This window comes from Phocoena sinus, chromosome 13, assembly GCF_008692025.1.
Source record: "Phocoena sinus isolate mPhoSin1 chromosome 13, mPhoSin1.pri, whole genome shotgun sequence".
In the NCBI taxonomy this organism is placed as follows: Eukaryota; Metazoa; Chordata; class Mammalia; order Artiodactyla; family Phocoenidae; genus Phocoena; species Phocoena sinus.
In genome coordinates, this window is record NC_045775.1 from 78,471,436 (window position 1) to 78,484,262 (window position 12,827).

Consider the following 12,827-nt stretch of genomic DNA (forward strand, 5'->3'; position numbering starts at 1 on the left):
TCGGCTGCACAGTCTTTGTCATTGGGAATCTCATTTCTAGTTGCATCTTTGGCCAAGTAGAGAACCAATGAGGAATGATGTTATTATGACTTTTCACGTGACCTGTCCACTTATTCCTGGAGCCATTACCCAATCATACGGCTTAGAGTTGACTCTGGAGTATTTTCTTCATAATCAAGGCTCTTCTGCTTATAAATGACTCAAATGCTAATTGAGCAGTTAATTGATAGTTTATTTTCTGCATATTTCTCTTCCCTTCTTCTTTCTCATTGATAACTAGTGTTGTTTTCTTGCCTCAAGGTCACATTAGATTATAAACAAAGTTAAAGTTCTCAACCTAAGGGACAGGCAAAGATTCTCAGTTGCAAGCTCACAGAGCCTATGAAATTTTCTCTTCCAAAGAATAAAAGAAACTGGAGATGAAGAAAGGGAAAAGCAAATATAGACACTGACCCAAATTGGAAAGGATGGGTGGGAGGGAGTAGGAATCTGAAATAGACTTGCATTTGGGGGTTCAGGGTGCTGAATGGAAGAGATTCAGGGGAAAGGCTATCCTCGAGCATCTCAAGTATAACCCCATCTCTGCCAGTCTATGGATAACTCACCAGCCAACAGCCCTGGATCTGAGTAAGGCCACCTTAACTCGAGCTTAAGAAAGCAACAATAGCATCAACATCTTGAATATTAGAGTATTTCAAAGGCTGGAGGAAAAAGTCATGGAAACCAGTGTTTCAGAGACGGGAACAAGGGAAATAACACTGCTACAGCTCTCTTTTTCTTCTGTCGTGAGGGGATGAGATCTCAAGGTCCTTCTACTCTGCCATTTTGTCCCTCCTCTCTTTCTCCATCTGTCTGTCTTGGAATGATGAGAAGTGATCCCAGGGAACAAGAATGGGGACTGGGGAAATTGAAGCAGGAAAATGAAGGAAGCCAATGCAAGGAGGTGTTCCTGAGCTCAGCACTCCTGTGGGCGACTGTGACTTAATCCTGCTGGGACCCTCTGAGGAACCATGTGGAATGCATCTCAGAATTGTCCACTTCAGTGATGGAAGAGAGCAGCATTTCCCTACCCGCTCCCATCCCCCATTGGTGAAGGATTCCCAGCCATTGCAAATCCCGATACACCTGCTCATGACGTGCAAAGAAGGGCAAGGTTTCCTGAAGGAAGAGAGCCTGACATGCTCACATTCATGTTCAGGGCATTGCGGTTACTTGCAATTTACACGTCACTGGTTAAGTGGATACGTAAATTATACTACAGGCTTTAACTAAAGTAATCCTCACAAAATGGACAACTGGCTTAAAAGCATGTCAATAAAGAAACTGTTGATTGAATGTTCTACTAGAGTCTAGAAAACATGAATAATAGCAAGAATATATCATAGCTGATGCCTGAAAAAAATGTAAACCACTATTAGTGATTCTTTGAAATACAGACTGATTTACATTTACTATGGTTAACGATTAATCTTAACCAAAGTACATACTGTGTGTCAGATTTTTTTTTTTTTTGCGGTACACGGGCCTCTCACTGTTGTGGCCTCTCCCATCGCGGAGCACAGACTCTGGACGCGCAGGTTCAGCGGCCATGGCTCACGGGCCCAGCCGCTCCGCGGCATGTGGGATCTTCCCGGACCGGGGCACGAACCCGTGTCCCCTGCATTGCCAGGCGGACTCTCAACCACTGCGCCGCCAGGGAAGCCCCTGTGTGTCAGATTATTAACTAATGATATTATGAGTTTATCATGATTATCAAGACATGTAAAATTTTTACTTCTTACCCTTTAGATTCCTCTTTTGGAGAGCATAATATTTATAATAAACATGCATAGAATTAATATTCTTTTATTGATAGGGTTGTATGAACTAAACTGTTTGGAATTCACATCTCTAGGCTATGGGTTGGCAGAAGGAATAGGAAGAGAGGCTACAAGAAGCATTTCGGATGTGGACTTAAGTGGACTTAACTAGGTGGACGGTGGGACAAGATCAAGAAAGAATAAAAAGTGACTCGTAGGTTCACCCTGGAATGATGCTCAAGTGCGGGGGGGGGGACATGGTATATCCTGAGGATATCTAGAGGGTGTCCAGAGGATGAGATGGTTTTGGGGTGATGAGAATGAGGTAGACTATGGATGGGCATCAGTGCATGGTGGTCTCTTAAGATGACCCATTGTGTTTTCAAACAGAAGAATCTCTGACTGCTTGATCCAGCCACGTAGAACCCAGGCTGGATTTAGTTTTCACCCTCTAAGTAGAAGTTAGTGTTTTCGGTTTTGCCCCTCTCCTTGGTGAGAGTGACGGGCTGCCCACCATGGAGGAGGTAGCTATGAACCAGCCTGGGCAGGAGACTGACTGAAAGACGAAAGTGGAGACCTCCTCGATGCAGAAAAAGAGAAAGGGCTCCTGCCCTTTGAAGTTCCCACATAGGTTCACGATATTTTCCTCCTGGGCATAGGAAAGAGGCTTGTTAGAAAGGACTGCTGGGAGGCGGAAGCTAAACTAACTCAGCCCTGGGAGAGTCTCATTTCCCCAAAGGGAGGGACGGAGGCCAGGGACACAGGCTGATGAAAGGGGAACACCAGCTTTGAAATAGGCAACCCAGGGCTTCCCTGGTGGCGCAGCGGTTGCCGATGCAGGGGACGCGGGTTCGTGCCCCGGTCCGGGAAGATCCCACATGCCGCAGGGCGGCTGGGCCCGTGAGCCATGGTCGCTGAGCCTGCGCGTCCGGAGCCTGTGCTCCGCAACGGGAGAGGCCACAACAGTGAGAGGCCCGCGTACCGCAAAAAAAAAAAAAAAAGAAATAGGCAATCCACTTGTTGCCAGTAGCTTGGCCTCACCCCAGGATCCCATCACACAAGGTGTTTCTGATTCCTTAAGGCAGCATGTCTTCCTGAGAACGGGGGGTGGGGGGTGGGGGGCGGAACTGTAAGTCTCTTTCATGGACGCACCCATCTGATGGTTCAGGCCAGTCTCACGAGATTCCCAGCCTCCAAGTGGGTTTATACGTTACAGCTTCCATCATAAGCAGAGGATTCACTTCAAAACTACAAATCTTACTTTCAGTACGGGGACCATAAGTGTGTCATCCGCAAGACCTGATTAACAATCTCCCCTCTTGTCTCCACTGCCTTTGCTTAAGAGGAAGCATCCCAGCACCTAAGAGAATTTCTGGGAGGCAGTTAAAGAAGACTGAGAATGGAGAAGCCACCATTCTTCGGCCTTTCTGAAACACTTTCGTGGGTGTATTCTCTGGCTGGCAGAGGGTGCTCTGACATTTAAATGAGTGTTACACCCATTCCAAAGGTCGCTTGTATTGATTTGGGAATCAGCCAGGTCAGCTGTCCTTTACACTGAATACCCAGGATTGCACACCTGTTACTTTTATTCAGTAACATGTTAAATGACATTGAAAGTTCATCTCATTGCACTTCTCTCATTAGCTGTACAGCCGCTCACCTGAAGCTGCAAAGCAGGCTGGCCCCGGATTTCTGTACAGCAGAGACAGAGATTTTGCTCCTTGATCCCCAGGTAATATGGAGTACCTTTTCCATTACAGTAAAAGTCCGTGTCTGTACGTGCTGTTAAGGAAAGGAAACCCATTTCCTTTTTCTTCCTTAATATCAGAACTCCAGCTGTCACCAGGGTACATTACTTCCCCAAAATAAAAATAAATTTCCCACCACACTTACAGCTAACTTTGACCATATGCTTAAGGTGTAGCCGATGAGACAGGAGTGGAAGTGTTGTGTGAGATTTCTAAGAATGTTCTTTAAAAGTAGTCGACTCGGCTGGGAGGAGCTTTATTTCTTATACCCTGTGTCTTCATACTTAGATGATGGTGGAGGTGACCTTGAACTTGGTAAAGCGGAACGCTAGACTCCTTGGATTCTGGTGGCCTGATGAAGCCACCGTACTGGCCTTAACCTGCCTTCTCGGGCTTCTGTTCCATGATAAAGAAAGAAACTTCTACCTTATTTAAGTCCCAGTGGTGGATGTTCTGTCCCTATCAGTTGAATTTAATTCCCAACTAATTTAGTAGGTGATTCCCAAGAGCCTGGGTGTTCTGCATCTATCCTTCTGGGCAAGGGGCAGGGAATTTATCCATTCAACATTCTTTATTCAGTGTTCATTCAAGACAAGACCCTGGAGATCTAGGTGAGAACAGGAGAGACGTCGTCATTATTGCCACGGAAAACGAGACTAAACCACGTGAGCAGAGAAATGACCAGAACCACGGTAAATGGCAACACCTGCTTTGGGGAAAGGGACCAAGGCCTGGGACAGTAGAAGACAGACCAAACTGAGAAATAGGAACCAAGAAAGACTTCTCTGCTGAGGTGAAGTTCAAACCAAGACCTTAAAGCTAAGAGGAAGCTAAGATATGAAGAAACGGGAGTCCGGTGGTGGAGGAGGTTGGATGAAAGTGTTGACAGGGACAGGAAATGTGAAGATGCTTACGCGGAAAAGAGCTCGATAAGTTCAAGTCTCCGAAAGAAGACTGCTGCTGTGCCTGAGATCTCCCCACTGCTCCCTTCCCCCCACCTCCCACCCCTAAAACACAAATAGATGGGAAGGATACTCTTCAATTAACATAGTAAGAAAGTCACTCTTGATGCTTTGTCATGGCTGGATAGGAGGCTACACAAGTGAAGTGGGAGGGGGGGCAGTGAGGAAGGGATACAGTGATCAAGGTGAAAGAGGATATGATCTCATAAATAGGCATATTTTGCACATAGACTCGTCAGTGTCTGCTGATGGATTAAACGGAAATTGAGGAAAAGGAGGACCAAAGATGTCTCCTGTATTTCTGGCTCCAGACTGGGTCCGTGAACAGTTTGTGGAGTCAGATCCACAGTTCCACTTGGGATAGATGTAGTTAGAGATGTCTGAGAGGACATCAAAAGGACATGGGTAGGATTTTCAGAGGCGACGTCTGGGTTGGAAGCATGAATGCCAGAACGTAGAGGCAAAACATCAATCCAAGAGACCAGCTCTCAATCCCTTTAGAGGGTGGTAGGATGATTGCAGGCTGAGGTCTGAAAATCCCCAACACTTGGAGATTTTATAGAGAAAGTGGAGTCAGAAAGGAGAATGCAGAGGAGGAGCCAGTGAACCACAGAGAAATGTTCTTACCTAAGGAGAAGATGGAGAGTGTTCAAGAAAGAAAGAGTTGTCAATTATGCTGACTGCTGCTGAGGAACCAGATGTGAGGACAGAGAAGTGGGTCTGGTGGCCTTAGAAAGAGAAGCTGGAGGGGAGTGGGCAAAGAACAGAAATTTTATCGTTTGATGTAAGCGTGAACAGGAGGGGAAATGGAGACAAGTTGTATAACCAACTCTTCCATGACTATGGTTGTATGTAGAACAGTATATAGATTGCCACATAGGAAAATAGAATGGTTGTAGAAATGAAATGTGCAAATCCAGAGGAGGTTTTTAGTATTAAGCTTGGAAATGTTATATTAGAGCGTGTCTATCAGCAATAGAAAGAATCCAGTAGACAGACAAAGACGGGATATGCCAGGAAGAGAGGAATTAAATCAGACATTGAAGGAACAAACAAGAGAGGAAAGAAGCTGATTTGGATTAACTTTTTTTCATCTTTATTGAGGTATAATTGACATGTGATAGACTGATGGGAGGAAGGAATATTCCCCCATTAGTAGAAGAAAGGACAGCAAATTAGAAAAGTGTAGGTATGATAATGGGAAGACAAAGGAGTTTAAATCTGAGGACAGAGGTTGCGACGGTTAGAAGAGAGAAACTCCAAGGAGAAGGTCAGCTACTAATTGAATGAATAATCCCTTCTTAACTAAGGACATTTTCTTTTGATAAGGAGAGCTGCCACTCCATCACACCCTCATTTCTGGGTACGGGTTTCCTTTATGTGAGGGAGCCATCTTGCCCTTTCTTGCCGTTCTTGAGGACACTGGAAACTGGTTCCCAGGCTCAGTCCCATCCCCAGTGGAGATGATGTCCCTTTAAGAGGCAACGCAGTGGCTTTGATTTTCACTCACCAGCTTTGACGTTGCTGCCAAAAGGAACTGCTATTAACCGATTTCTTTTTAGGATCCACACCATCTGCTGAGAACCACAAATAAGATGGTAACTGGGAATTAGGTGTGCTGCCAGATGACAGAAAAGCACAAAATACACATGAGGTTATTATAAACTTCAGGACTCCTGTTGCATCCTGGTAATAAAGGCTTTTGAATTCCTAGGGGGAGATTTACTGCTCTGACAAAGAGTAACTATAGGAGAAAGGGAAGGAAATTAAGGCAGGGGCTGGTTTGTGAATCAAAGCATCTGAAAGGAGCTCCATGCATTCATAGTCCGAGAGATTTTCAATATTCACCCTTTTTTCTAGGGTTACCAGTGACTTGTCTTTTTCCCTGACTGATAGTTTCTGGGTAGTAACAAAACCAAATATATTTAAATCAGGCATCAATATGTTGTTTGTTTCTCCTTTACCCTCTTTACCAAAATCAATAAGCAGTTCTAAATGCACATCATAAAAAGAGCGAAATAAGATGTTCAAATGCGGGTTTTGTGATCTGAGTATTTTAGCGAGAGCAAACACATTTACAACTTGAGCAAATGATAGGGGCCCTTGTACCCTCTTTCTTTGGAGAGGGTAGATGGAAGTATTTCCAAGCTGCTTTGTGATTCACCACCAATTACCCAGGGGACTAAACTCCATGTTGGCTTCAGGGCTTTCTGCGAAGAGGACAAAGTAGATCAGATGGTGGACAGGTTGTGGTCCGCAGTTGGTCTTGTGGGGGAAGAGGGAAGAAAAACATCTTATCCGTTTCTCTCCCCTCCCCCAGAATTCTGTGTAAAAAAATTTTCGAGAAAGCTGCCCTGAGATCCTATCTTATCCATAGATGCACGTTTGAGATTAAGGATGGGAAATCATGTTCCAGGGCCATAAAACTCCAGCCGGAAGCTCCCATCACTGTCGTGGCTGCAGTGGCCCTAGGATGCCCTCCATCTGTCACATCTGGGATTGTTGGGAGATTCTAGCGCATCAGCTCAGCCACCTTCTAGTGCAGCGAGTCTCTGGATTCAGAGGAAGGAAGAAAGAATGTGTGCCTATCTCCCTTTAGCCCTCCATACAGCTGGTAAGCCACCAGTTCTCCCGACTTCAAGCCTGAACATCCTAAATAACGGGCAGCTACCCTGTCTCTCTCACCCCCATCATCCCCCATCCCTCATCCAAAGAAGCATCTCTGAGGATCCTGCGCAAGGACGTCCATGGGCCCCGTGAGGTATTTTGACTGTTAGGGGACATCCACCTCTGGGCTTATGGTTAGGATCCCAGGACAGTTCCCCAAGAAGACCACAAACTCCCCACAATGAGAACCAGTTGTTCACACCCCTCTCTGCCTCAGGATCTACAGTGCCTGATTCTATAGTCATCCCCAGAAAGGAAGTAAGCAAGCCGCCACCTACATCACTGGAAGCAGTCCCAGCTCCTCTGACACCCTGTGTCTTGGACCAAGGCCCAGAGAGGCTCCTCAAGGTTGGACACAGAGCAGTGAAAAAAGGTTCCCCACACATGGTTCTGAACAGCAGGAGTTACCTTTGTCCAAAGAGATGCTCTTGTCCTCGAGTCCAATGTTCAAGCTCCACCTGCACCCAAGGGCCCAGTAAAGCTGTCCAGGACTCCCAGGCCTTTAAGTGAGCAAGGAAGAAGGGTTATTTCCTGGCTCTTGGTGTGCCCACTTTGGCAAGAAAGCTAGTCCGGAACAGACGTCCCGTGAGCCTTCAGTGGGTGACTGGGAGGCAACAGTGGTGTGGCCGGGCTGGGGTCCTGGAGAAACCAGAGCAGAGTAAATGCCAGGAAGCACCAATGAGGAAATACAGAAAAGGCCAGGTGCTGAGCGAAGGAGAACTTCCTTCTGTACTGCTTGGAGGCAGAGGTGTGGCTCTCTTGATTCACTGACTTGTGTGATCCATAGCCTCATTCACCTCTGATTTGGGGCAATTCATTGTGCTCCTTTCAGAGTTTTGCATAAACAATATTGAGAGCTCGTTCTGTATCTGATAGAGATTTACCTGATTAATCTTTTCATCCTCACAACAACCCTTTAGGGGCCATTCCTCTTTATTTGTTATGGAAGAAAACAGTCCCTGAGAGATGACAAAACTTACCCAAAGTCACATAGCTACTGAGAAATTTAGCTAAGTTAGAAGCCAGGTCTCGGGACTTCCCTGGTGGTCCAGTGGTTAGGACTCTGCACTTCCATTGCAGGGGGCATGGCTTAGATCCCTGGTCGGGGAACTAAGATCGTGTATGTCATGTGGCACAGCCAAAAAATAAAAATAAAAAGCCAAGTCCTTCTGTTCTTAACCACTATGTGATATGTCTCCTTTGGGTCATGGTCTCCTGCACCTCGTGTTAGCTGAGGCACTCCTGCTCAGTGGTGGATATTCAAAACCGCACTGTGTCCAAGGAGACTCACGTAGTAGATGGAAACTTGGAGATTTTCTGGCTTCCTATCTCTGCATTAGGAATCAGACTCAGCCTCGACATTGGTGGTGAAAGGGAATCATTAACCTTGAAACCCAATTGATGTTCAGGCCTAAGCGTTAAGAAAAGAAATCTACTCATTCTATGCCAAAATTTGCTTCCATGTAACTCACAACCACTGATCAGGGTTCTGTTCTCTGAAATCCACCACCGACTCTCTCCCTGGGAGTATTGCAATAACCCCTAAGTGGTCTCCCTGCTTCTGTTGTTACCTCCTTAAAGTTCAACTTCCACCCAGCAGTGAGCAAGATCAAAGATGTCCATGTTGGGCTCCCCTGGTGGCGCAGCGGTTGACAGTCTGCCTGCCGATGCGGGGGACACGGGTTCGTGCCCCGGTCCGGGAAGATCCCACATGCCGCGGAGCGGCTGGGCCCGTGAGCCATGGCCGCTGAGCCTACGCGTCCGGAGCCTGTGCTCCGCAACGGGAGAGGCCTCAACGGTGAGAGGCCCGCACACCGCAAATAAATAAATAAATAATAAAATAAGATAAATTCAGTCATATAGGAAAGACAGTAATGCTTTCATCTAAATTTTACAAAGAGAAAAAAATAAAATTATTTATCAAAGCTTTAAGTATAAATATTCAGATGTTACAATCACCAAACATAGATCTGTGAAGAACAAAAACATTTAGTCCCTCTTCATAGACTTGGGCATTAATCTAGACAACCTCAGAGCGAGATCTTGCAGGCAAAACAATGGTACATCCTCCAAGCGGGGAAAAAGAAGGGCCGCTTCCCCCTCCTATAGCCTATAGTCCACTGGCAAAATTAGCAATCACAGTTTGCTTAAACCAGAAAGAGCACTACTGACAGAGGAAAATTATTTTAAATTCAAATGTTAAGGGTTAGGGCTTCCCTGGTGGCGCAGTGGTTGAGATCCGCCTGCCGATGCAGGGGACACGGGTTCGTGCCCCAGTCTGGGAGGATCCCACGTGCCGCGGAGCGGCTGGGCCCGTGAGCCATGGCCGCTGAGCCTGCACGTCCGGAGCCTGTGCCCCGCGACGGGAGAGGCCACAACAGTGAGAGGCCTGCGTACCGCAGGAAAAAAAAAAAAATGTTAAGGGTTAGACAACTGATGATGTACTTGAAAACATTTTTTAAATTTATTTTATTGAAGTATAGTTGATTTACAATGTTGTGTTAATTTCTTCTATACAGAAAAGTGATTCAGTTATACATATATATGTATATATACATGCATTGTTTTTCATATTCTTTTCCATAGTATTTTATCACAGGATATTGAATACAGTTCCCTGTGCTCTACAGTAGGCCCTTGTTGTTTATCCATCCTATATATAAGGGTTTGCATCTAATCCCAACCTCCCACTCCATCCCTCCCCCACCCACCTTTTCCCTTGGCAGCCACAAGTCTGTTCTCTATGTCTGTGAGTCTCTTTCTGGAAAACATTGTTTTTAAAAGACCATGAACACAGCCTGAGTTTTCCACATAGAAAAATAAAATTTGTCACCAGTCCTCTTAGCTCTGATCTCTCTACTTCTCAAAACAAAATATTCTCCTAAATATGGCCAGTGTTTTCCCAGGCCTCACCAGCTCCTAGGAAGGGGTCACACCAACCATGATGACCCATCTATGAGCTGGCTTACACAAAGGTACGGGTAGGGAGTGGTTCACCACTGTAATGCTGAAAACTGGCCTTTTCTGTCCTCCCTGCCCCACTCCCACCCCACCCCCAACCCCTGCAGATGGCGTGTGCCTCTTCCCCCGTAGCCTGGGAACGAGATTTGGTTACCAACCCATATGACAGGGGGAGATTTCCGAGCAGTAAGGGGAAAGTCCGTACATGGAACCCTGCCTCCTGATATCTCATGTACTCAGCTAAATATTATTTTACCTCTTTAGGACACAGCCCAGCTAATATGCAATCATGTGTTGTGATTCATAAGAAATATATATTTGGTCTTTGTCTCCGTTTCTGGCACGGAACCCCTAAAACCCTTGGAATGTCCTAGGTATGGAGAGCAATCATGGTGTCTTTGTTATGTTAAAGAGGTGATTTTGCTGGTTTCCAGGAAAACGAACTATTTGATTAGAGGGTTTGGAACTTTCACAGTGCCACCCGCCCTTGACCTCCAGGGAGAGGAGAGAGGCTGGAGGCTGAAATCAATTGCCAATGGCCAGTGATTTAATCAATCATACCCATGTAATGAAGCCAAAAGATGGGGTTTGGAGAAGTTCTGGGCTGGTGAACATGTGGAGATCTTGAGAGAGCGGCACCCTCAGAGAGCAAGGGAGCTCCGCGCTCCGTCTCCATACCTTGCCATATGCATCTCTTTCATCTTAGGCCCAGCTCTAAACCTAGTAAGTTGGAATTTTGAGGGGAATGGGTTTAACTCACTAGGTCTAAATTTTGCCCAAACACCAGAGCTTTTCGTTTCCACCCCAGGTGATTCTGCTATTGCTTCAAGTTTGAGAAACTGGTGCACGGTACAGCTCAGCACTTACGGCATTGCATAATGATGCTTAGGTGGCCAGGGGTGCTCTGCCTGGGGTGGCTCAACCGCTGACACCCGGCTAGGTAAGTACAGCCCCAATTATGGGCGTGAGGTGGTTCGTATTTGCTGTCTTGCTCTGGGCAATTGTTGCTGATTTCTCCCACAGTGTTTCATAATATCCCAACTCCAGGAGACAGAAATTGAAGGACCCCAAATCAAGAGTGCCATTATTTCCAGTTCAAATACTCAATGTCGGTGCCACCCTCCGCAAGTCACAGCCATACCATGCACCTCCTTTTCCCCACCTATAAAATGAAAAGGCTAAAGGAGATGATGTCATTAAGAAAAACTGTCCAATTCCTGGAAAAGGGGTGGGGGGGATAATTATGGTGTGCCTTTTATTTTTAATTGAAATAGAGTTGATTTACAATGTTTCAGGTATACAAGTGATTCAGTTATATATATATCAATATATCTATATGTATATATATAGATAGATAGATATTCTTTTTCAGATTTTTTTCCATTATAGGTTATCACAAGATATTGAATATAGTTCTCTGTGTATACAGTAGGTCCTTGTTTTTATCTATTTTATATAGAGTAGTGTGTATCAGTTAACCCCAAATTTCCAATTTATCCCTCCCACCTTTCCCCATTGGTAACCATGTTTCTTTTCTATGAGTCTATTTCTGTTCTGTAAATAAGTTCATTTGTATCATTTTTTTAGATTCAACATGTGATATCATATGATATTTGCCTTTAATCTCTATGTCCATCCATGTTGCTACAAATGGCATTATTTCATTCTTTTTTATAACTGAGTACTATTCCATTGTATATATAGACCACATCTTCTTTATCCATTCATCTGTCAGTGTACATCCATGATGCTTCCATGTCTTGGCTATTGTAAATAATGCTGCTATGAACATTGGGGTGCATGTTTCTTTTTGAATTAGAGTTTTCGTCTGTTCTGGATATATACCCAGGAGTGAGATTGCTGGATCATATGGTAACTCTATTTTTAGTTTTTTAAGGAACTCTCATACTGTTTTCCATAGAGGCTGCACCAATTTACATTCCCACCAACACTGTGTGTCTTTTCAAGGTCATACTAGAGCATTATCTACCAGGCCCACTCAAGCATCATCTCACTCTCTACAAACACAACTTTATTTGACTTACTACTTACTGGTAACTTGTAGAAAATAAAGAGCATATGACTTTCGTCCAATAGAGATGTAAATGACATCAGTCTGATAGAAAAGGTAAAGTACAAAGTTTATACTTTAAGAAATAGAAGTAGGACTTCCCCGGTGGCGCGGTGGTTAAGAACCCGCCTGCCAATGCAGGGGACACAGGTTCGAGCCCTGGTCCAGGAAGATCCCACATGCCGCGGAGCAACTAAGCCCATGCGCCACAACTTCTGAGCCCACGCGCCGCAACTACTGAGGCCCACGTGCCTAGAGCCCGTGCTCTGCAACAAGAGAAGCCACCATAATGAGAAGCCTGTGCACTGCAATGAAGAGTAGCCCCCGCTCGCCACAACTAGAAAGTCCACATGGGGCAACGAAGACCCAACCCAGCCAAAAAATAAAAGTAAATAAATAAACTTTAAAAAAAAGAAATAGAAGTAAAAGCATATACTTAGACACATGGAGGAAAACATAAAAAGAGCTGCAAAAGACTTAGCAGTTGCCTCATGAAACAGAAAGCAGTTGGCTCAGAAATAGGACTGAGGAGGGAGAATGTTGCTTTTAACCATAGACGACATGTACTATTTTGGTAAGAATCTTCTTTTAAATAACTTCGTAAAGTCTAAGAAATAAA

The 12,827-nt window shown here is 45.1% G+C and overlaps 1 protein-coding gene across 1 annotated transcript; it reads right to left on the bottom strand.

Moving 5' to 3' along the window:
- Positions 1-2,236: 2,236 nt before the first annotated feature.
- Positions 2,237-3,603, bottom strand: LOC116764055 (interleukin-36 beta-like). The gene is given in 3 exon segments (XM_032652261.1): positions 2,237-2,316; positions 2,319-2,448; positions 3,460-3,603. Coding segments are annotated over 3 exon segments (354 nt in total).
- Between the last annotated feature and the right edge of the window lie 9,224 nt (positions 3,604-12,827).